The sequence below is a fragment of the Cherax quadricarinatus genome, chromosome 6 (genome assembly GCF_038502225.1).
Source record: "Cherax quadricarinatus isolate ZL_2023a chromosome 6, ASM3850222v1, whole genome shotgun sequence".
Classification (NCBI taxonomy): domain Eukaryota; kingdom Metazoa; phylum Arthropoda; class Malacostraca; order Decapoda; family Parastacidae; genus Cherax; species Cherax quadricarinatus.
In genome coordinates, this window is record NC_091297.1 from 68,236,822 (window position 1) to 68,259,931 (window position 23,110).

General features: G+C 47.3%; 1 protein-coding gene across 4 annotated transcripts in view; it reads left to right on the forward strand.

The window, feature by feature from the left end:
• The window catches only part of LOC138852166 (serine-rich adhesin for platelets-like), a 927,448-nt gene extending 904,561 nt beyond the window's left edge, over positions 1 to 22,887 (forward strand). For all 4 annotated transcript variants that reach the window (XM_070081857.1, XM_070081863.1, XM_070081870.1 and 1 more), the window contains one exon: positions 13,142 to 22,887. In XM_070081857.1, the coding sequence (XP_069937958.1) occupies positions 13,142 to 22,872 (9,731 nt within the window). In that variant the 3' untranslated portion in view covers positions 22,873 to 22,887. The remainder of the gene's footprint in view (positions 1 to 13,141) is intronic.
• Positions 22,888 to 23,110: the final 223 nt, after the last annotated feature.

Consider the following 23,110-nt stretch of genomic DNA (forward strand, 5'->3'; position numbering starts at 1 on the left):
TATCAACTAAATCTATGTTCTTTTTAACATTAAAGTTATAAATTTTACCAACAATAGGTATCAAAATGTCAACAAGCCATTTAGATAATTTATATGAAACTGATTCTATGTAGCTAATAATTGGTCTGACTGGATTCCCTGGTTTGTGTTTTTATTAGTCCATACATGTAGGGTCAAGATGGATTAGTGGAAGTAAATTTTTTGATTAATTTATCTTTGCCTTTCAGTAGAAGTTTTATTGTTTTATTGAAATTGCTGTTAAAACGGTTTCTAAGGAATTCTTTCTAAGTTCAGAACAGGTTTCAGTATCATCTAGGAGATTATTCGTTTTATCTTAGTAATAATTTTCTTTCATAATTACTGTTGCTTTAGTAAGGCGCAATTCTTTATTGTTAATAAGTGCATCATAAAATTTAAAAAATCTTTGAGGGCAATTGGGAGTATTTTGTAACTTTAAAAAATCTTCTGATTTATCCACTGATGAAATTAATATTAGTAAGGGGATGGTATATAGCTCTATGTTAAAACGAAATATTCCCAGTTGTCCTCAAAGATTTTTAAAGTCTTATGATACACTTATTAATAATAAAACATTGTACCTTACTAAAGCAGATAAAATAAATGCAGTAGTTATTATGAAAGAAAATGATTTTCAATTATTAGCTCCATAGGTTCAGTTTCATATAAATTATCTAAATGGCTTGTCGACATTTTGAGCCCTATTGTTAATAAAATTTATAACTTTAATGTTAAAAACAACGTAGATTTAGTTGATAAATTAAGTTCCTTTACTGACTTAAATGATTTTAACATGGTTAGTTTACAAAAGTTCGAGTTGATGATTTATTAAGTTTCTTATCTGAAGAATTGGTTAATCATGATTTACCATTGCCAGTTCCAACTATCATTAAACTTATTAAACTTTGCATTGTTGATGCAAAATTTGCATTTAATGGTAAGTTTTACACTCAGAAGTTTGGTATGGCAATGGGAAATCCTCTTTCACCTGTTCTTAGTAACCTATACATGGAATTTTTTGAAAGAAAATTGCTTAACACAATCCTCCCTAATAGAGCTATGTGGTTTAGATGTGTTGATGATATTTCTTGTCTTATGCCTAAGAATGTAGATATAAACCATTTCCTTGTTAAATTAAATAGCTTACCCATTCTATAAACTTTACTGTTGAGTTTGAAGAAAATAATTCATTGTCTTTTCTAGATGTTTTAATTATTAAGTGTAATAATGAATTCAAATTTAAAATTTACAGAAAACCTACAAATAACTGTTCCTATGTCCACTATTATTCTTCACACCAGGATAGAGTTAAATTGTCTGTTTTCTCATCAATGTTTTTTGAGAACGTTACGTATTTGTAGTCCAGAGTTCATAGATGAAGAAATATCCAAAATTTATGAAATAGCTAATGATCTGAAATACCCAAGAAACGTAATTGATAAATCTTTTAAAACTGCCAGAAATACTTTTTACAATTCAAAAAGGGACAACCAGCCTTATTCAACTAAAAATATGTTGGTTCTCCCTTACCATGAAAACTTGGTTGATATGTCTTCTCTTCTTAAGACTTTTAATATTAAAGTTGTATTTAAAAATCTTGATACAGTAAAAAAAAACTTTTAGTAAAGAATTCCCCCCAAAATGCTGACGGATGTGTCTATAAGATTCCTTGTAAAATTTGCTATAAAGTTTATTACGGTCAAACTGGTAAAAGTCTCGAACTAAGATTAAAACAACATAAATATAGCATTAGAACTGGACAAGATTCCAATGCTCTATTTATTCATGTGAGAGATTTTTAACCATCCAATTGATTTTCAAAAAGTTGAGAAAGTAGTATCCAGCAAGTCCATGGTCGACAGGAATATAATTGAATCTTGTTTCATAAAAAGCAGTTTTGACAATAATATGAATATTTCCTTTGGTTTATATAAATTAGATTCATTTATAATTAATAAAATTTGGGAAGAATTTAATAATACATTAAACAAGTAATAAATCTTAACTCTTAGGTAGAGTACCAGGTGTGTTTCACAGAGTCGGGTGTTGTCAGGCGTGTGTGAGGTGTTGCTTTGTTGTGGGATGTGATGGTGAAGTGTAGTCTTGGCCCTTTATATGTCTTCCTTTGATGTTCTGTTTTTATAGTACCTTGATTATGTGAGAAGTCACGAAAGCGCTTGGAATTTCACTATTCTTTCAGTGGTTGTTTTGCGCACACACACACACACACACACACACACACACACACACACACACACACACACACACACGCATATATATATATATATATATATATATATATATATATATATATATATATATATATATATATATATATATACATTTATATATATATATATATATATATATATATATATATATATATATATATATATATATATATATATATATATATATATATATGTATATATATATAAAGTTATGTATGATACATGTATAAATCATTTATGACCCGTGTATAACACAGGTATAATGCATGTTTTTCAACTGACTATTTCGTAACATTTGCATACAATATATTCTTGTTGTCCTCTCGGTAGCATGCTGCATCATACTCCACACAGTGTATGCTGCATCATACTCCACACAGTGTATGCTGCATCATACTCCACACAGTGTATGCTGCATCATACTCCACACAGTGTATGCTGCATCATACTCCACACAGTGTATGCTGCATCATATTCCACACAGTGTATGCTGCATCATAATCCACATAGTGTATGCGGTATCTTACTCCACATAGTGTATGCTGCATCATACTCCACATAGTGTATGCTGCATCATACTCCACATAGTGTATGCTGCATCATACTCCACATAGTGTATGCTGCATCATACTCCACATAGTGTATGCTGCATCATACTCCACATAGTGTATGCTGCATCATACTCCACATAGTGTATGCTGCATCATACTCCACATAGTGTATGCTGCATCATACTCCACATAGTGTATGCTGCATCATACTCCACATAGTGTATGCTGCATCATACTCCACATATGCTGCATCATACTCCACACAGTGTATGCTGCATCATACTCCACACAGTGTATGCTGCATCATACTCCACACAGTGTATGCTGCATCATACTCCACATAGTGTATGCTGCATCATACTCCACATAGTGTATGCTGCATCATACTCCACATAGTGTATGCTGCATCATACTCCACACAGTGTATGCTGCATCATACTCCACACAGTGTATGCTGCATCATACTCCACACAGTGTATGCGGCATCATACTCCACACAGTGTATGCTGCATCATACTCCACACAGTGTATGCTGCATCATACTCCACACAGTGTATGCTGCATCATACTCCACACAGTGTATGCTGCATCATACTCCACACAGTGTATGCTGCATCATACTCCACATAGTGTATGCTGCATCATACTCCACACAGTGTATGCTGCATCATACTCCACATAGTGTATGCTGCATCATACTCCACACAGTGTATGCTGCATCATACTCCACATAGTGTATGCTGCATCATACTCCACACAGTGTATGCTGCATCATACTCCACATAGTGTATGCTGCATCATACTCCACACAGTGTATGCTGCATCATACTCCACATAGTGTATGCTGCATCATACTCCACATAGTGTATGCTGCATCATACTCCACATAGTGTATGCTGCATCATACTCCACATAGTGTATGCTGCATCATACTCCACATAGTGTATGCTGCATCATACTCCACACAGTGTATGCTGCATCATACTCCACATAGTGTATGCTGCATCATACTCCACACAGTGTATGCTGCATCATACTCCACATAGTGTATGCTGCATCATACTCCTCACAGTGTATGCTGCATCATACTCCACATAGTGTATGCTGCATCATACTCCACAGTGTATGCTGCATCATACTCCACATAGTGTATGCTGCATCATACTCCACATAGTGTATGCTGCATCATACTCCACATAGTGTATGCTGCATCATACTCCACACAGTGTATGCTGCATCATACTCCACATAGTGTATGCTGCATCATACTCCACATAGTGTATGCTGCATCATACTCCACATAGTGTATGCTGCATCATACTGCACACAGTGTATGCTGCATCATACTCCACATAGTGTATGCTGCATCATACTCCACATAGTGTATGCTGCATCTTACTCCACATAGTGTATGCTGCATCTTACTCCACATAGTGTATGCTGCATCATACTCCACATAGTGTATGCTGCATCATACTCCACATAGTGTATGCTGCATCATACTCCACATAGTGTATGCTGCATCATACTCCACATAGTGTATGCTGCATCATACTCCACATAGTGTATGCTGCATCATACTCCACATAGTGTATGCTGCATCATACTCCACATAGTGTATGCTGCATCATACTCCACATAGTGTATGCTGCATCATACTCCACATAGTGTATGCTGCATCATACTCCACATAGTGTATGCTGCATCATACTCCACATAGTGTATGCTGCATCATACTCCACATAGTGTATGTTGCATCATACTCCACATAGTGTATGCAGCATCATACTCCACATAGTGTATGCTGCATCATACTCCACATAGTGTATGCTGCATCATACTCCACACAGTGTATGCTGCATCATACTCCACATAGTGTATGCTGCATCATACTCCACACAGTGTATGCTGCATCATACTCCACATAGTGTATGCTGCATCATACTCCACATAGTGTATGCTGCATCATACTCCACATAGTGTATGCTGCATCATACTCCACATAGTGTATGCTGCATCATACTCCACATAGTGTATGCTGCATCATACTCCACACAGTGTATGCTGCATCATACTCCACATAGTGTATGCTGCATCATACTCCACACAGTGTATGCTGCATCATACTCCACATAGTGTATGCTGCATCATACTCCACACAGTGTATGCTGCATCATACTCCACATAGTGTATGCTGCATCATACTCCACAGTGTATGCTGCATCATACTCCACATAGTGTATGCTGCATCATACTCCACATAGTGTATGCTGCATCATACTCCACATAGTGTATGCTGCATCATACTCCACACAGTGTATGCTGCATCATACTCCACATAGTGTATGCTGCATCATACTCCACATAGTGTATGCTGCATCATACTCCACATAGTGTATGCTGCATCATACTGCACACAGTGTATGCTGCATCATACTCCACATAGTGTATGCTGCATCATACTCCACATAGTGTATGCTGCATCTTACTCCACATAGTGTATGCTGCATCTTACTCCACATAGTGTATGCTGCATCATACTCCACATAGTGTATGCTGCATCATACTCCACATAGTGTATGCTGCATCATACTCCACATAGTGTATGCTGCATCATACTCCACATAGTGTATGCTGCATCATACTCCACATAGTGTATGCTGCATCATACTCCACATAGTGTATGCTGCATCATACTCCACATAGTGTATGCTGCATCATACTCCACATAGTGTATGCTGCATCATACTCCACATAGTGTATGCTGCATCATACTCCACATAGTGTATGTTGCATCATACTCCACATAGTGTATGCAGCATCATACTCCACATAGTGTATGCTGCATCATACTCCACATAGTGTATGCTGCATCATACTCCACACAGTGTATGCTGCATCATACTCCACATAGTGTATGCTGCATCATACTCCACACAGTGTATGCTGCATCATACTCCACATAGTGTATGCTGCATCATACTCCACATAGTGTATGCTGCATCATACTCCACATAGTGTATGCTGCAGCATACTCCACATAGTGTATGCTGCATCATACTGCACATAGTGTATGCTACATCATACTCCACACAGTGTATGCTGCATCATACTCCACACAGTGTATGCTGCATCATACTCCACATAGTGTATGCTGCATCATACTCCACATAGTGTATGCTGCATCATACTCCACACAGTGTATGCTGCATCATACTCCACATAGTGTATGCTGCATCATACTCCACACAGTGTATGCTGCATCATACTCCACACAGTGTATGCTGCATCATACTCCACACAGTGTATGCTGCATCATACTCCACACAGTGTATGCTGCATCATACTCCACACAGTGTATGCTGCATCATACTCCACATAGTGTATGCTGCATCATACTCCACATAGTGTATGCTGCATCATACTCCACACAGTGTATGCTGCATCATACTCCACATAGTGTATGCTGCATCATACTCCACACAGTGTATGCTGCATCATACTCCACACAGTGTATGCTGCATCATACTCCACATAGTGTATGCTACATCATACTCCACATAGTGTATGCTGCATCATACTCCACATAGTGTATGCTGCATCATACTCCACATAGTGTATGCTGCATCATACTCCACATAGTGTATGCTGCATCATACTCCACATAGTGTATGCTGCATCATACTCCACATAGTGTATGCTGCATCATACTCCACATAGTGTATGCTGCATCATACTCCACATAGTGTATGCTGCATCATACTCCACATAGTGTATGCTGCATCATACTCCACATAGTGTATGCTGCATCATACTCCACATAGTGTATGCTGCATCATACTCCACATAGTGTATGCTGCATCATACTCCACATAGTGTATGCTGCATCATACTCCACATAGTGTATGCTGCATCATACTCCACATAGTGTATGCTGCATCATACTCCACATAGTGTATGCTGCATCATACTCCACATAGTGTATGCTGCATCATACTCCACATAGTGTATGCTGCATCATACTCCACATAGTGTATGCTGCATCATACTCCACATAGTGTATGCTGCATCATACTCCACATAGTGTATGCTGCATCATACTCCACATAGTGTATGCTGCATCATACTCCACATAGTGTATGCTGCATCATACTCCACATAGTGTATGCTGCATCATACTCCACATAGTGTATGCTGCATCATACTGCACATAGTGCATGTGTACTACCTCCTATTATATTGATTTCTACTGTATGTAGTGCTGAGGGTGAATGTTCTTAACATAGCGCCATGTGGCGAGCTCTGGTGCTTGTAGTAGCTCTAAGGCAGCCTGCTGGACCTGCTCTAACATAGCTCTACTTAGCAAACTATGATGCTTCTAGTAGCTGTAAGGTATGACCTGCTGGACCAGCATACTCCCCAGCATACTTTGAGCAACATGTCTGAGGCTTGGCCAGCATACCTTCCCTGCGTCAGCCCTGAAAATGTACTAACATTGTCAGTGTTGTTGACACCACTGCCTCCGCCTGTGTGTCGTCACTGAGACGACACACAACTCTTGCTGTACCAGCATGCAGCGGGACAACATTTCGCCCTGTGCGCGGCGAAATGTTAATCTCAACATAAGCTTGTCCTGCAACGTGTTCCGTTTTATGTATAACCCATAAAGGTTTAACGCTTGCCTTTATATAATAATAATAATAATAATAATAATAATAATAATAATAATAATAATAATAATCAATTATTAATAACAATTATTATTACTACTACTATTACTTCTACTACTACTACTACTGGAAATATAAACACGTGCAGTATAATGTGATCCTTTGACAACGTTTCGCCCACACAATGGGCTTGATCAAGTTACCTGGGTGGAAGGTGCCTTCCACCCAGGTAGATCTGTTTGTGACTTGATAAAGTCCACTGTGTGGGCGAAACGTTGTCAATGAAACATCACATTATACTACTTATGTGTTTATATTTCCATTGTGTTGGTATTTTATACCATTTATTTCCTTGGTTGTTGTGGCATCTGTGGTACACTTTTGTGGTTGAATGTCATCTCTAGTTGTTGCCATGGTTGAGTGATATCTATCGTGATTGTTGTGGTTGGACAGTATTTACAGTGGTTGTTGTGGCGGAGTTGCATTTACAGTTGCTGTGGCATCAATAGTGTGTTTATGCTTGTTATAATTAGGTGGCATCTATAATAGTTGTGGTTGAGGGGGTTATCTACAGTGATTATTTTGGTTGAGTGGTACCTACTGTAGTTGTTGTGGTTGAGTGGTACCTACTGTAGTTGTTGTGGTTGAGTGGTACCTACTGTAGTTGTTGTGGTTGAGTGGTACCTACAGTAGTTGTTGTGGTTGAGTGGTACCTACAGTAGTTGTTGTGGTTGAGTGGTACCTACAGTAGTTGTTGTGGTTGAGTGGTACCTACAGTAGTTGTTGTGGTTGAGTGGTACCTACAGTAGTTGTTGTGGTTGAGTGGTACCTACAGTAGTTGTTGTGGTTGAGTGGTACCTACTGTAGTTGTTGTGGGTGAGTGGTACCTACTGTAGTTGTTGTGGTTGAGTGGTACCTACTGTAGTTGTTGTGGTTGAGTGGTACCTACAGTAGTTGTTGTGGTTGAGTGGTACCTACAGTAGTTGTTGTGGTTGAGTGGTACCTACTGTAGTTGTTGTGGGTGAGTGGTACCTACTGTAGTTGTTGTGGTTGAGTGGTACCTACTGTAGTTGTTGTGGTTGAGTGGTACCTACAGTAGTTGTTGTGGTTGAGTGGTACCTACTGTAGTTGTTGTGGTTGAGTGGTACCTACTGTAGTTGTTGTGGTTGAGTGGTACCTACAGTAGTTGTTGTGGTTGAGTGGTACCTACAGTAGTTGTTGTGGTTGAGTGGTACCTACAGTAGTTGTTGTGGTTGAGTGGTACCTACTGTAGTTGTTGTGGTTGAGTGGTACCTACTGTAGTTGTTGTGGTTGAGTGGTACCTACAGTAGTTGTTGTGGTTGAGTGGTACCTACAGTAGTTGTTGTGGTTGAGTGGTACCTACAGTAGTTGTTGTGGTTGAGTGGTACCTACAGTAGTTGTTGTGGTTGAGTGGTACCTACAGTAGTTGTTGTGGTTGAGTGGTACCTACAGTAGTTGTTGTGGTTGAGTGGTACCTACAGTAGTTGTTGTGGTTGAGTAGTATGTACAGTGGAGGTTGTGGTTTAGTTGTATCTACAGTGGCTACTGTGGATGTTGCAGGGGTTATAATTACTATGAGAGAGAGAGAGAGAGAGAGAGAGAGAGAGAGAGAGAGAGAGAGAGAGAGAGAGAGAGAGAGAGAGAGAGAGAGAGAGAGAGAGAGAGAGAGAGTTAAGGGTCACAAATACACCACCTGGCAGGTGGTGATATATTGCATTACTTTCTCTTACTGTTATGTCTAATATGTGTGATGACTTCCTATATCTAGTGACTGCTAGTTCATCCCTCCTGCTAGTTCATCCCTCCTGCTAGTTCATCTCTTCTGCTAGTTCATCCCTCCTGCTAGTTCATCCCTCCTGCTAGTTCATCTCCTCTGCTAGTTCATCCATCCGGCTAGTTCATCCCTCCTGCTAGTTCATCCCTCCTGCTAGTTCCTCCCTCCTGCTAGTTCATCCATCCTGCTAGTTTATCCATCCTGTTAATTTATCCCTCCTGCTAGTTCATCTCTTCGGCTAGTTCATCCCTCCTGCTAGTTCATCCATCCTGCTAGTTCATCCATCCTGCTAGTTCATTCATCCTGCTAGTTTATCCATCCTGCTAGTTTATCCATCCTGCTAGTTTATCCATCCTGCTAGTTCATTCATCCTGCTAGTTTATCCATCCTGCTAGTTTATCCATCCTGCTAGTTTATCCATCCTGCTAGTTTATCCATCCTGCTAGTTCATTCATCCTGCTAGTTTATCCATCCTGCTAGTTTATCCATCCTGCTAGTTTATCCATCCTGCTAGTTCATCCCTCCTACTAGTTCATCCCTCCTGCTAGTTCATCCATCCTGCTAGTTCATCCCTCCTGCTAGTTCATCCATCCTGCTAGTTCATTCATCCTGCTAGTTTATCCATCCTGCTAGTTTATCCATCCTGCTAGTTTATCCATCCTGCTAGTTCATCCCTCCTACTAGTTCATCCCTCCTGCTAGTTCATCCATCCTGCTAGTTCATCCCTCCTACTAGTTCATCCCTCCTGTTAGTTCACCCTCCCTCCTGTTAGTTCACCCTCCCTCCTGTTAGTTCACCCTCCCTCCTGTTAGTTCACCCTCCTGTTAGTTCACCCTCCTGTTAGTTCACCCTCCCTCCTGTTAGTTCACCCTCCTGTTAGTTCATCCCTCCTACTAGTTCATCCCTCCTGCTAGTTCATCCATCCTGCTAGTTCATCCCTCCTGCTAGTTCATCCATCCTGCTAGTTCATCCATCCTGCTAGTTCATCCATCCTGCTAGTTTATCTATCCTGCTAGTTCATCCATCCTGCTAGTTCATCCATCCTGCTAGTTCACCCATCCTGTTAGTTCATCCATTCTGCTAGTTCATCCATCCTGCTAGTTCATCCATCCTACTAGTTCACCCATCCTGCTAGTTCATCCATCTTGCTAGTTCATCCATCCTGCTAGTTCATCCATCCTGCTAGTTCACGCATCTTACTAGTTCATCCATCTTGCTGGTTCAACCATCCTGCTAGTTCAGCCATCCTGCTAGTTCACCCATCCTGCTAGTTCATCCATCTTGCTAGTTCATCCATCCTGCTAGTTCATCCCTTCTGCTAGTTCATCCATCCTGCTAGTTCACCCATCCTGCTAGTTCATCCATCCTGTTAGTTCATCCATCCTGCTAGTTCATCCATCCTGCTGGTTCATCCATCCTGCTAGTTCATCCATCTTGCTAGTTCATCCATCTTGCTAGTTCATCCATCCTGCTAGTTCATCCATCCTGCTAGTTCATCCATCTTGCTAGTTCAACCATCCTGCTAGTTCACCCATCCTGCTAGTTCATCCATCCTGCTAATTCATCCATCCTGCTAGTTCAGCCAACCTGCTAGTTCATCAATCTTGCTAGTTCATCCCTCCTGCTAGTTCATCCATCCTGCTAGTCTCAGTAGTAGAACCAGTTACCAGTAACCAGTATACCAGTCAATGATTCACCAGACGGTTGGTAGTGAGTCATCTACTGGTACACTGGTTACTGGTAACTGGTTCTGCTACTGAGACTAGTTCACCCATCCTGCTAGTTCATCCATCTTGCTAGTTCATCCATCCTGCTAGTTCATCCATCCTGCTAGTTCAGCCATCCTGCTAGTTCAGCCATCCTGCTAGTTCATCCATCTTGCTAGTTCATCCATCCTGCTAGTTCAACTATCCTGCTAGTTCAGCCATCCTGCTAGTTCATCCATCTTGCTAGTTCATTCATCCTGCTAGTTCATCCAACCTGCTAGTTCATCCAACCTGCTAGTTCATCCAACCTGCTAGTTCATCCAACCTGCTAGTTCATCCATCCTGCTAGTTCATCCATCCTGTTAGTTCATCCAACCTGCTAGTTCATCCATCCTGCTAGTTCATCCAACCTGCTAGTTCATCCAACCTGCTAGTTCATCCATCCTGCTAGTTCATCCATCCTGCTAGTTCATCCAACCTGCTAGTTCATCCACCCTGCTAGTTCATCCAACCTGCTAGTTCATCCATCCTGCTAGTTCATCCAACCTGCTAGTTCATCCAACCTGCTAGTTCATCCAACCTGCTAGTTCATCCAACCTGCTAGTTCATCCAACCTGCTAGTTCATCCATCCTCCTAGTTCATCCAACCTGCTAGTTCATCCAACCTGCTAGTTCATCCAACCTGCTAGTTCATCCATCCTGCTAGTTCATCCAACCTGCTAGTTCATCCAACCTGCTAGTTCATCCAACCTGCTAGTTCATCCATCCTGCTAGTTCATCCATCCTGTTAGTTCATCCAACCTGCTAGTTCATCCAACCTGCTAGTTCATCCAACCTGCTAGTTCATCCATCCTGCTAGTTCATCCAACCTGCTAGTTCATCCAACCTGCTAGTTCATCCAACCTTCTAGTTCATCCATCCTGCTAGTTCATCCAACCTGCTAGTTCTTCTGCAGTGCTGGTGTAAAGTCACAAAATGTTAGGGTAAGTTGGGTAAGTTCACGTGGTGTTACTAGCGTGCAGAACCAGGTCAGTCTTGTGCCTCTCTTGTGTCCACCACCATTCATGTCTGCTCCTCTGGTGCTTATAGTGCACTTCTCACACACCTTTTCTAGTGCTTAGATATTTCTCCCTCTCTCTCTCTCTCTCTCTCTCTCTCTCTCTCTCTCTCTCTCTCTCTCTCTCTCTCTCTCTCTCTCTCTCTCTCTCTCTCTCTCTCTCTCTCTTGTATGTGTAGATCTTATAGTTTTATCAAAATAATTGATAACTTGTGGACTAACTAGCTGAGTGATGGTGTGGGAGCCTGGGCAGTGCATGACCAACACGGTGGTGGTGGTGTGGGAGCCTGGGCAGTGCATGACCAACACGGTGGTGGTGGTGTGGGAGCCTGGGCAGTGCATGACCAACACGGTGGTGGTGGTGTGGGAGCCTGGGCAGTGCATGACCAACACGGTGGTGGTGGTGTGGGAGCCTGGGCAGTGCATGACCAACACGGTGGTGGTGGTGTGGGAGCCTGGGCAGTGCATGACCAACACGGTGGTGGTGGTGTGGGAGCCTGGGCAGTGCATGACCAACACGGTGGTGGTGGTGTGGGAGCCTGGGCAGTGCATGACCAACACGGTGGTGGTGGTGTGGGAGCCTGGGCAGTGCATGACCAACACGGTGGTGGTGGTGTGGGAGCCTGGGCAGTGCATGACCAACACGGTGGTGGTGGTGTGGGAGCCTGGGCAGTGCATGACCAACACGGTGGTGGTGGTGTGGGAGCCTGGGCAGTGCATGACCAACACAGTGCGAGTGACGGAACTTCCAAGTGAATGGAAAAATAACGACACCGCTAATTAAGTGAACAAGCAGGGGATGGTGAAGATGCCATTAAGTGCATGAAAAGACAAAACTGTATGTAGTGCATGATATACGGCGGCTGCTAAGTGTATGACTAACACCTGGAACGCGTATATTGACTTCTTTGTGCCATCATCACTAACACTTCACACGGGCGCCTGAATGTCACTAAACCTTTGTAACCACTGCATGACGACTTAATCTAGGCTGAGGAGAAGTTGAGGCGGCACTGGCTCTCATTGGCACGTCAGGGAAGCACTAACTGCAACAGTGCCATGTGTCACCGTGGCATGATTAACTTTTATCATGTTTGTTTTCCTTCCCTCAAGGCTTCGCGACGACGGGTCGTCCGCGGAAGTCGTCACACAACCCGGCGGGAGTGAGACGAAGTCGCTCCTTCCAGGTGGGTTCCCCGCGCATGGACGACGAGTACCCGGCGTCCCTCTCCAGGGAGTCCCTGTCAGGGCAGGTGGCCCGCTACGTCAAGGAGCTCGAGCGGGGCATCCAGATGACGGTGGAGAACATGATGCCCAAGAAGCACTCGCTAGCCCTGGGAGAACACCCAAGAGCGCCTCCTAGTCTCTCTAAAGACTCTAACGCTGCCCGAAGTCTGAGCCTCGGCCGCCACCACAAGGAAAAGAGCTCGACCAGCTCCCCCAGCGACACCAGCGATGCCAGCGCCGGCAAGACAGAACTTGATGATCACTCCTCGTGCCGTCACTCAAACCACTCCTCCCACAAACACTCAGACCACTCCTCCCACAAACACTCAGACCACTCCTCCCTCAAACACTCAGACCACTCCTCCCACAGACACTCGGACACTGCCTCTGACATCGTCCTCGACGCAGAGAAGATAATACCGGAGAGCGATGACTACAAACTGGTGTTTATTAGCTCTGATTCCTCCAAAGACTCCGAGCTCAACTCTTCAATAGATTCTGACAACTCAGGGTCTCCCTCCAGGAACGTGTCGAGTGCGAGCGCCGTCAATGACTCGGACAACTCAGGCTTCATCGACGAGAGCGACTGGGATTATTTCGAATCAGAGTCTCAGGCTGGAAAACATCGCAAGATGGCGGTGGCTGCGCCCCGCACTCCCGCCCCTGCCCGCGTCGATGCCTGTGTTATGACAGACGGGGAGTACCTGAGCGGCGGAGCTTCTGAAGGTGAGGACAGCGAGACGGAGCTCTCACTGGTCCATGAACCGTCCTTAAGAGTGCCGTTGTCTGCCACCACACCCGGCCATCTCCGACACAAGGACACCAGCAAGGACACAGAGAAAGATGTGAGCGTGCAAGATGACCTCAGCTCGCCCCCACCACCCGTCTCCACTCAGCCTCTTCTCACGCCCCTGGCGGCTATGGACACCAAGGAACTGCACGCAATGTTACGCCAGACGGAAGTAGTACAGGCGGAGGCACAGGCACTGCAGGCAGCTCTGATGGGTGCCTTCACTCCGTCTGAGTCCAGCCTGGGTGGCACCTCCAGCGGGCGGTGGTTCAAGCGTAGTGACTCCGCCCGCAGCTCCGCGGAGAGGTCAATGGGTGAGTTATCTTGCCATGACCAGGTGCGCTCTGCCGGCAGCCCGCATGACTCCCCGGCACTCAGGGAGTACCGCAAGAGAGTCCTCACAGAGATCCAGAATTACTACGGCGTCAAGCAGGGACCACAGGCAGCTGGGCACAGTCGTCATGACACCTACAGGCATCTCAGGCAACATCGCCCGCGCTCGGCAACCCTTGAACCGTTATCTAGCGTATCATATCAGCGGAGAGATAAGACAAGCAAGCAGGCCGTAGCTGGTGCACCTGGCAGCAGTGTCAGGCAGGTGCCAGCGGCGGCAGCCAGTGCCCGCAAGTCTAGTCGAGACATGTGTATACAGACTGAACCTGGCCCCGGCGTGTGTAGCTCCAGGTGTGACGAAGAACTTACACCTGAACCCCAGGTGTGTCCCCCAGTTCCTCCCAGGCTAACACAGAGTCCCCAGCCCCAGGTGTGTCCCCCAGCTCCTCCCAGGCTAACACAGGGCTCAGTACCCCCACCTCCTCCTCGGCCTGTGCGGTGCCCCGAGCCCCTGGTGTGTCCCACAGATCCTCCTAGACCGATGCGGGGTCCCGAGCCCCAGGCGTGTCCCCTAGCTCCTCCTCGGCCGGTGCGGGGTCCCCACCACACGCTGCAGGCCGCCGCCGCCGCCAGTCTGTCTTCCCTGGCGCAGGGAAGACAGTCAAGGACGCAAGGATACCCGGCGTCTTGCGGCAGTGGTGGAGGTGACTCTGGTGTTGGAGGTGGTGTTGGAGGTGGGGGCCGGGAGCGAGCGGGAGGAGGGAACACCTCCCACCTGCCTCTCCTCCCCTCCTTCCACTTGCACCTCACGCTGAGCCGAGAGACGTCAGTCGCACTCCCGTCAAACTCTGAGACGGAGGACAGTCTTGGAGACTACAATTCGTGCGTCGATAGTGATTTACGGGGGTCGTCCTCGAGTGATTTCCAGTACTTAGGCGACCGAAGTGAGCGAGTGAAAAGTGTAGTGAGTGAAGGGAAGTCGTTAAAGCTCAGTGGAGTTGGTAGTGAAACTCAGGTAGGTGTAGAGGGCAGCACAGAGCATGGCGGCTGTGGTGGGGTGGTGGAGGGGGTATCATGCTCCCCCAGTATAGCAGTGAGCAACACCTCACACACACCCGCCAGCTGCACCGCACGCCCGCCGCCGCCGCCGCCGCCGCCGCCGCCGCCCATCACCACCACCACCATGAGCGTCGCACGCCCACGCCGCAGTGCCGGGCGGTGGGCGCAACACCATCAAGACTCTGAGGGTGATCTCGATGCCTTGGAGAGAGTTATCCAGGTAGAGGAACTCTCCCAAGACTCCTCTACTCCCACCCCCCAGCCTCTCCTCCACCAGCCTGGCGAGGACCTCCACCCGCACTCCAGCACTACCAGCGAGGCCGAGGACACGGACGAGGACGTGCACGTGTCTCGCACTTACACCATTGCTGTTGACGGAGTAGACAGCGAGACCGAGAACGACGCTGTCTGCAACGTCCTGGACACTGAAGACCAGGACGATGATCACACTTCCTCCTCGTCTTCCAACGACAGCGACACCGACGAGGACAAACACGTCAGTAAGACGTACAGCCTCGCCAGATCGTCCTCCACTGACTCTGACTTCGAAGAGAAGTCCGACGCTGACGTCCCCGAGAACACTGCCGTCCTGTCTGCTGCTGTGTGTCTCGGCGAGGTCGAGGGCGAGGAGTGGGTGGTAGAGGCAGTGAACGCTGCCCTCACCCTAGGCGCAGTGCAGGAAGAGACAGTGGAAACTGTAAATAAAGAACTGTGTCGTCTCCTCCTGGACGATGTTGCCACTCAACACAACGACAACCAGTCTCCATTCTGTAGAGACAATCAGCAGCTGGACAGTAGGAGTGGACAGTTGGTGGACCAGGTGGACAGTGCCAGTGGTCAGGAAACGAGGGAAGAAGACTCTGTCACTAACGTTAGGTACGTCAATGAAGAGCTTGTGGGCGACGTGGGTGTGAGCGCGGAGCTCACCACAGTGTATGAGGACGGTAGTAGTGAAGCCCTAGATAAACCCCCACTGTGTGAGGATGGTGAAACCCTCACACTTTCACCGTGTGAGGGCGGTGAAGCCCTCACACTTTCACCGTGTGAAGGTGGAGGTAATGAAACCCTCGATAAACCACCGTGTGAGGGCGATGAGAGTGCAACCCTCACATTACCACAGTGCAAGGAAAGTGAAACCCTCACACTCCCACAGTGTGAGGAAAGTGAAGCCCTCACATTACCACAGTGTGAGGAAAATGAAGCCATCACACTGCCACAGTGTGAGGAAAGTGAAACCCTGACACTGCCATGGTGCAAGGAAAGTGAAACCCTGACACTGCCACAGTGCAAGGAAAGTGAATCCCTCACACTGCCACAGTATGAGGACGGTGCAAGTGCATTTACGGTGAAAGAAAGTGTTGTAGTTTGTGCTAGAGAGAATGAGGAGAAAGTTAGTGAGGAAAGTACTAGTGAGAAAGATAATGTCATACAAGTTTCTCACACAGAGAAAACTAATGAAATCAGCAGTGTGGTGAGAGAGGAGAGTGATGCCAGTGACGAGTGTGTTAGTGAGAGTGGGCAATGTGAGAGTGACACTGAGGGGGTGTGTGGAGTGGGCAGGCTACTGCCCACTCACGCCCCAGTTGACTCTGAAATTATTCTCGCCTCTGAGGCCACAGCAGAAGTCACAGCTACTTCTGAGATGGCAGAAGAGGTCACAGCTTCGTCTGAGGTGACAGAAGAGGTCACAGCTTCGTCTGAGGTGACAGAAGAGGTCACAGCTTCGTCTGAGGTGGCAGAAGAGGTCACAGCTACGTCTGAGGTGGCAGAAGAGGTCACAGCTTCGTCTGAGGTGCCAGAAGAGGTCACAGCTACGTCTGAGGTGCCAGAGGAGGTCACAGCTACGTCTGAGATGACAGAAGAGGTCACAGCTATTTCTGAGGTGGCAGAAGAGGTCACAGTTGTGTCTGAAGTGGCAGAAGTCACAACTACTTCTGAGGTGGTAGAAGAGGTCACAACTACTCAGGTGGAAGAAGTCACGGCTACGTCTGAGGTGGCAGAAGAGGTCACAACTACGTCTGAGGTGGCAGATGAGGTCACAACTACGTCTGAGGTGACTGATGCTGGAGCAGTCACCTCGGAGTCAACGGAGGAAGCAGAAATAACTTCTCTTTCCCAGGTCACTTCTGCCTTAGGAGAGGCCACTGCAGCACAAGACACCTCAGCCTCACCAGAGGCAGACATCACTGAGGAACTGTCTAAGGTAGCAGCTACAGTTCACTTTGAGGAAGAGAAACCCACCTGCCCCACTGAGGACCTTGTGGCACCCCAGGATGATGTGGCCCTGGAAACGTCCTTGGATGACGTGGAGGCTACCTCAGGGAAGGCTATACAGCCGCAGGAGTCTGCCTCAGACGACGAAGTCAACATCACGTGTATACCTGACGAAGATACTGTTGTTCAGGTAGGTGAGGGCGCCCCGCTGCCTGCCCAGGCCAGCCTGCCCGGGCACGCAGTTAAGAGTGAAGAACCATTGTCAGAAGAAAGTGAAGGGGCCGACCATGGTGCTGAAAGTAAGGCGGTAGCAGCTGGTGAGAGCGACGCACACGCTGATACTTGTGTCGACGCCGGAAGTGAACAAGTGGAACACAGCACCGCTGTTACTCCCAGTGGCGGCCTCACATCAGTAATACACGACGCGCCTGCGGGCCACCACGTGTCAGCATTGGCTCCCCACACTGGCACCGAAGTCAGCAGTGCACCCGCGGACACGGTACTGTCAGGAGAGAACCACCTCTCTCCCAACTTGGATATATTACAGTGTGATACTACGAAAGTGAAGGATGTTAGTGAGTCGAGTGAATCTGGTCACTCTAGTGCTGGTGAAAGTGAGGTGGAGGGGGACGACCCCAGTAATATAGTTAAGATCAATGTGAGGGAGGAAGATAACAGTCGTCTCGAGGACGACGGTGTCAGCATTCCCGTCAGCAGTGAGAACCTGCCACAGCAAGTGAGAAGGTTTGCAGTTCGGCGTGTTCGTTCCCCGGAGGTAGTGGCTCGCCACACCCCTCCAGTGCCATCCAGGCACACTAAGCGCTCCTCCTCCTCTGATGGCGTCTCCTCTTCCTCCGATATTGAACGTTCTGACGCCGATGCCAGCGACTCTGCAGATACTGTGATAGAAGGAGGCAAGCTGCACGCTGAGCTGCGCTGGTTCGCACTCCAGCAACGTCGCCACGACCACGACGACAAGAGTCGTGACTCGGACGGCCCCTCCTCGGCGGATTCGGTCCTTCATGGTGCCGATAGCGAGTCACAATGCTCCGACAACAGTGAGGAAGGAAACCTGGTGTCCATCGTGTCTGTCGGTGATGACGACGACCACAGCACACGCCTGTCATCACAAGGCAGGATATACATCAGGTCTGACTCCACAGACTCGGATGTACAGATCAAGCCAACGTGCATTGTTGTGACGGGGTCGTCAGGAGCAGAATCTGGGGAGGACGCAGATGGTGATACAGACGGGATCAATGTTGAGCGTAACATCAGGAATGAAGGTAACGACGTGACAATACTAGAAGTGACAAGTGACGGGCGACGTGGTCACGTCATGTCGGTACACGTCACGAGTCCAGACTCTTCGCGCAGCGCCTCACCTGCCAGGAGAAGTCAGGTGAGTGAGCTGCAGTCTATGATTCTGACAACTCGCGAGCGTCAGCAACAGTTCCGACGATCTCCGACTGAGATGAAGGAGTCAACGTCGAGTTTGGCCAACTACTTCACTCTCACATTAGGCACCGACTCACCTCACGCTCCTCGAAGACTCAACAAAACCCCAGAAATTCGACGTCGTAAGATTGACCGCCCTGAGAGTGTTGAATCTCCGGTCCCCACCGGTGTTGCCAGCCCATCGCAGACTCCCGACCACTCCGAGGGTGACCTATTGGCCTATGAGGAGCATCGCGGCATCGATATCGAGGACGGATACAATAATTCACAAGAGTTTGACTCATGGGGCGATGGGGAGAGAACTGTCATCTTCCCTGATGAGTTTGAGGAAGACGTCTCCTTTGATGAGGTGAATCAGGAATTCACAGAAGGGGACGAGTTTGATGGTGATGACATGTTCGTTCAGCAGGAAGTTGAAGAACGATTTGATTCCATCGAGGATGGGGAATCTATTAACAGTGAGTCGAACTATAGCGAATCTTCTGGTGATGAAAACTGTGACCGAGAAGTCGAACTTCGGGGATACTGTAATCGAGCTATTGACTTCACTCTCCATACCATCATTGAGGAGAGCTGTGAGGAGAGTGACTACGAGAGGAAGTCGAAGGAAGAAGAAGAGGCCAAGGCAGATCCCTCAGAACTGGAGAAGTATTTTTACTTTGGCCTGGGAAATGGCCCTGCAGATCCTAAGAGGTATGCTAATGAAGAGAGTGAGTACAGTGACACTTTCTCTGAGACCTCAAGTTCAATCTTCAGTGAAGGATTAGATATTGACTCTAAATATGAAGAAGACATCGATCCTGCCGAGTTGGCATCTTCCAGACTGGAGAAATACTTTCTGACAGGATTCCTGGGTTTTGAGCGCCAGCCCTCAATCAGGTCCGTGGGGGAGGACTCTGAACTCCACACTGACGAGAGTGGCTCAGTCGGCAGTGACTCAGAAGGGTCGCCCAGTCCAGAACAACCTAGGAAGAAACTAGTGAGGCGGCCTCGGGGTTTTCGTCCAGGCGTCGTGAATAGGTCTTTAGTAACGGGTGATCGTTGGGATGGTACCCCAAGTGATGGGTCGCATCACTCAGAGGGTGACGAGGTGGACAGGACTCTTGTGAGTGGAGAAGACGAGGGATCCACTGAGTCAGAAGAGACAGCATTTGACAAGGGCGATGGACAGTTCGATACCATAAAACGGAGGAAAAAGAAAAAGGGCTCAGGAGATTATTCTGATAAAAAATCTGATAGTGACAAAAGTGAACTTAGAGCTTTAGAGCAGCACGAAATTGAACACCGAGAAGAAATTTTCGAGTTAAAAAACTCAGAAGCGCTGAAATCACTGGTGCACGAAGGAGAAAAAGTTACAAAACGTGTGACAATTGATTGTGATAAAGAAATCAGGGAGAAGAGTGACGATAAAATGGAAAAGGAGGGTGACCTCTCTGACAGGAAATATCAAAGCCGAGATAGTGGTTTCATTGGAAGCTCTGACGATCTGCTGAAGGACAAACCTGAGGACACTTCCAAGGAGCACAAAAATCGTTTGTCCTCTGAATCTAGCGTGGAGGATGGCGAGAGTTCATGCAAGAGGAACGACCCATCACAAGAAGTATCACACAAGAGCAAAGAGAGCAAGAGTGACAGTTTTGACAACGACAGCAACAACAACAAATCTGAGACTGAAGAACGAAGCAGTGGGGATGGCAAGGTGTCGAGGTCGAGCACTGGCTCCTCTGTTGACCTTCCACCCTTCTCTCCAGATAAGGCCAGGAACAAGATATGTCGCAAAGATTCTTTCAACAATTGGAGCTCGGACGAGGAAACCAATATGATGATGAACAAGATGCGAGCCTTCTTCAAGACCATGATCTCAAATTCTCGCGAGGCTCCCAAGGGGCAGCGAGTTAAGCCTCCTCAGCTGCTGGCATTTGAGGCTAAACTGACTAACCTGATGAAGACTGTACCTGGCATCAATGACGAACAGGTGAAGGAAATTGTAGAGTACCTCAGCTCTGAGGACACTTGGAGTGACTCATACGACTCCTCCGACTACACCAGCAGCGACCTGGAAGGCGCCTATGCTCTCCTAGATCAAGCCGATCCAGAGATGAGGAGTGACTTACAAGAACAGATATCTGCTTCTTGTCAACAAATAATTCAAAAATTCGATCAAAGTCGTGAACCTAGTGACACTGACAGCGCTCACTCGCTCTTCGGTGGACGAGCGTGTTCTGAGAGCTCCGAAGATGCATCCCCGTCTAGCAAGGACACAGTTTTTGTGTACCAGCGACTTATGTCTTCCATATCCCGTCTGAAGCCAGACAGCGACAGGGGCAGCATTGGATCTGGGTCCCAGGGAGCCTCTCCACCTCTGCTAGCCAAGGTGATGCATCACATCGGTAACCGCCTGGTGGCCCTCATGCACGAGGTGTCCGGCGGTAGCGAGAACGGCGATGACGACTCCCTCAGTGGCGGCCACCCTGTTACTTCCAGCCCCAAAGTGCCACTCTTCATTCACAGAAAGCATAAATCTGCTGACTCTATATCCATCGATTCCTCAGTTGACAAAAGCTCCTTAACCAGTACAAGTTTTGAGTCAGAGGATAGTCCCACCGACACTGAGCAGTCCCCTGAATCTGACCCAGGCACTCCGAAGGCCAAAAAGCGGCACGGGCCGCTCTCTATCATCAGTGAGAGATCCTCGGCTGAAGATTTCACGTCACTGGAGAGTCAGCGTACTGTGTTTGCCTCACATGACTCCCCACGGCACCAGATCCGCCTTGATGCTGCACGTCCTCACCAGAATACTGTGTGTGAGCGCAGCCTCGAGGAACGCGGAGTTACCAACATCCAGTACTTCGTTACAGAAGGCACCAACAATGAGGTGGAGGTCTGGCAAAGTGTAACAATTGACGAAGACAAATTCGACGCTCGTGAGCTTCACGGAGTGCCGCGGGCGCGCCGTAGTGCTAGACGACAGGAGGCCCGGAAAGCCAAGAGTCACATGAGTCTGGAGAAGATACACCAAGAAGAGGTTAAAACAACAACAGGCGAGAGGTCTGAGTCCCTTGGTGATCTACTGGACCGCGTGCGTTCTTCAGAATTTTCCAGCAGCTATGAGCAGTTGGATTCAGACTCCACATTAAAGGCATCAGACTCATTGGACCGACATATTGGAAGTAGTTCCTCAAACATCCGTCTGAATGCTTCCAGCCGCGGGTCTCTCACGACCAGCAGCCGGGGCAGCCTTGCGGCGTCTAGTCGAGGCTCCTTAAACGCCGGTTCCCGAGGCTCCCTCCAGGGCTCTTCCGGTCCTGAGGAGGAGGAGGAAAAGAAACCTAAAAAGTTGAACTTCTTCCGGTATGCGAGACGGTCGTCTATGCCGGACACCAGCAAGGACCGCATGTCACCTGAAGTTCGCTCCACAACTCTACCTCGATCCAACCCTACTCAGGTGGCCTCTACGGCCTCCTTACCAAGATCTCAGTTCGCCCTCCTCAACAAGACCACTCCGTCCGTCACCTCCTCCACACACGTGCCTTTCTCCCCTGGCTCCACTTTGGACAGAGTGGCAGGGTCGTCTGTGACAGGGCCTCGTTCTGCCCGCTACCACGCCCCTGGCTACCGCCCACCTCCCATAACCACTCCTAAACGCACTGTCTCCATCCCCGGCCTCGCTTCCCTTCGAAAGGAAGCAGCGAGCACCTGGTCACCTCAAGGTAAGACACCCAGTTACTCTTTGTTTTCATCAATCTCTCCACGACGCTCTTAAGTGAGGGTGTGGTGGGTGGAAGTGTTAATACTGCTGCCGGTAGTGCTCACACCCTGGCACTTGTGTACTAATACACTGGACATATTATTGCCCCTCATGTGTTAAGCTTTCCGCGGAATGATTTGTCATTAATGTTGACAGTTTTACGAAGGAGATCGTGCATCATTGTATTGCAGTTTTCGCTCCAGCAAACAAAAGAGTATATAATGTACATAGGCAATGACTTCATTATACAAGA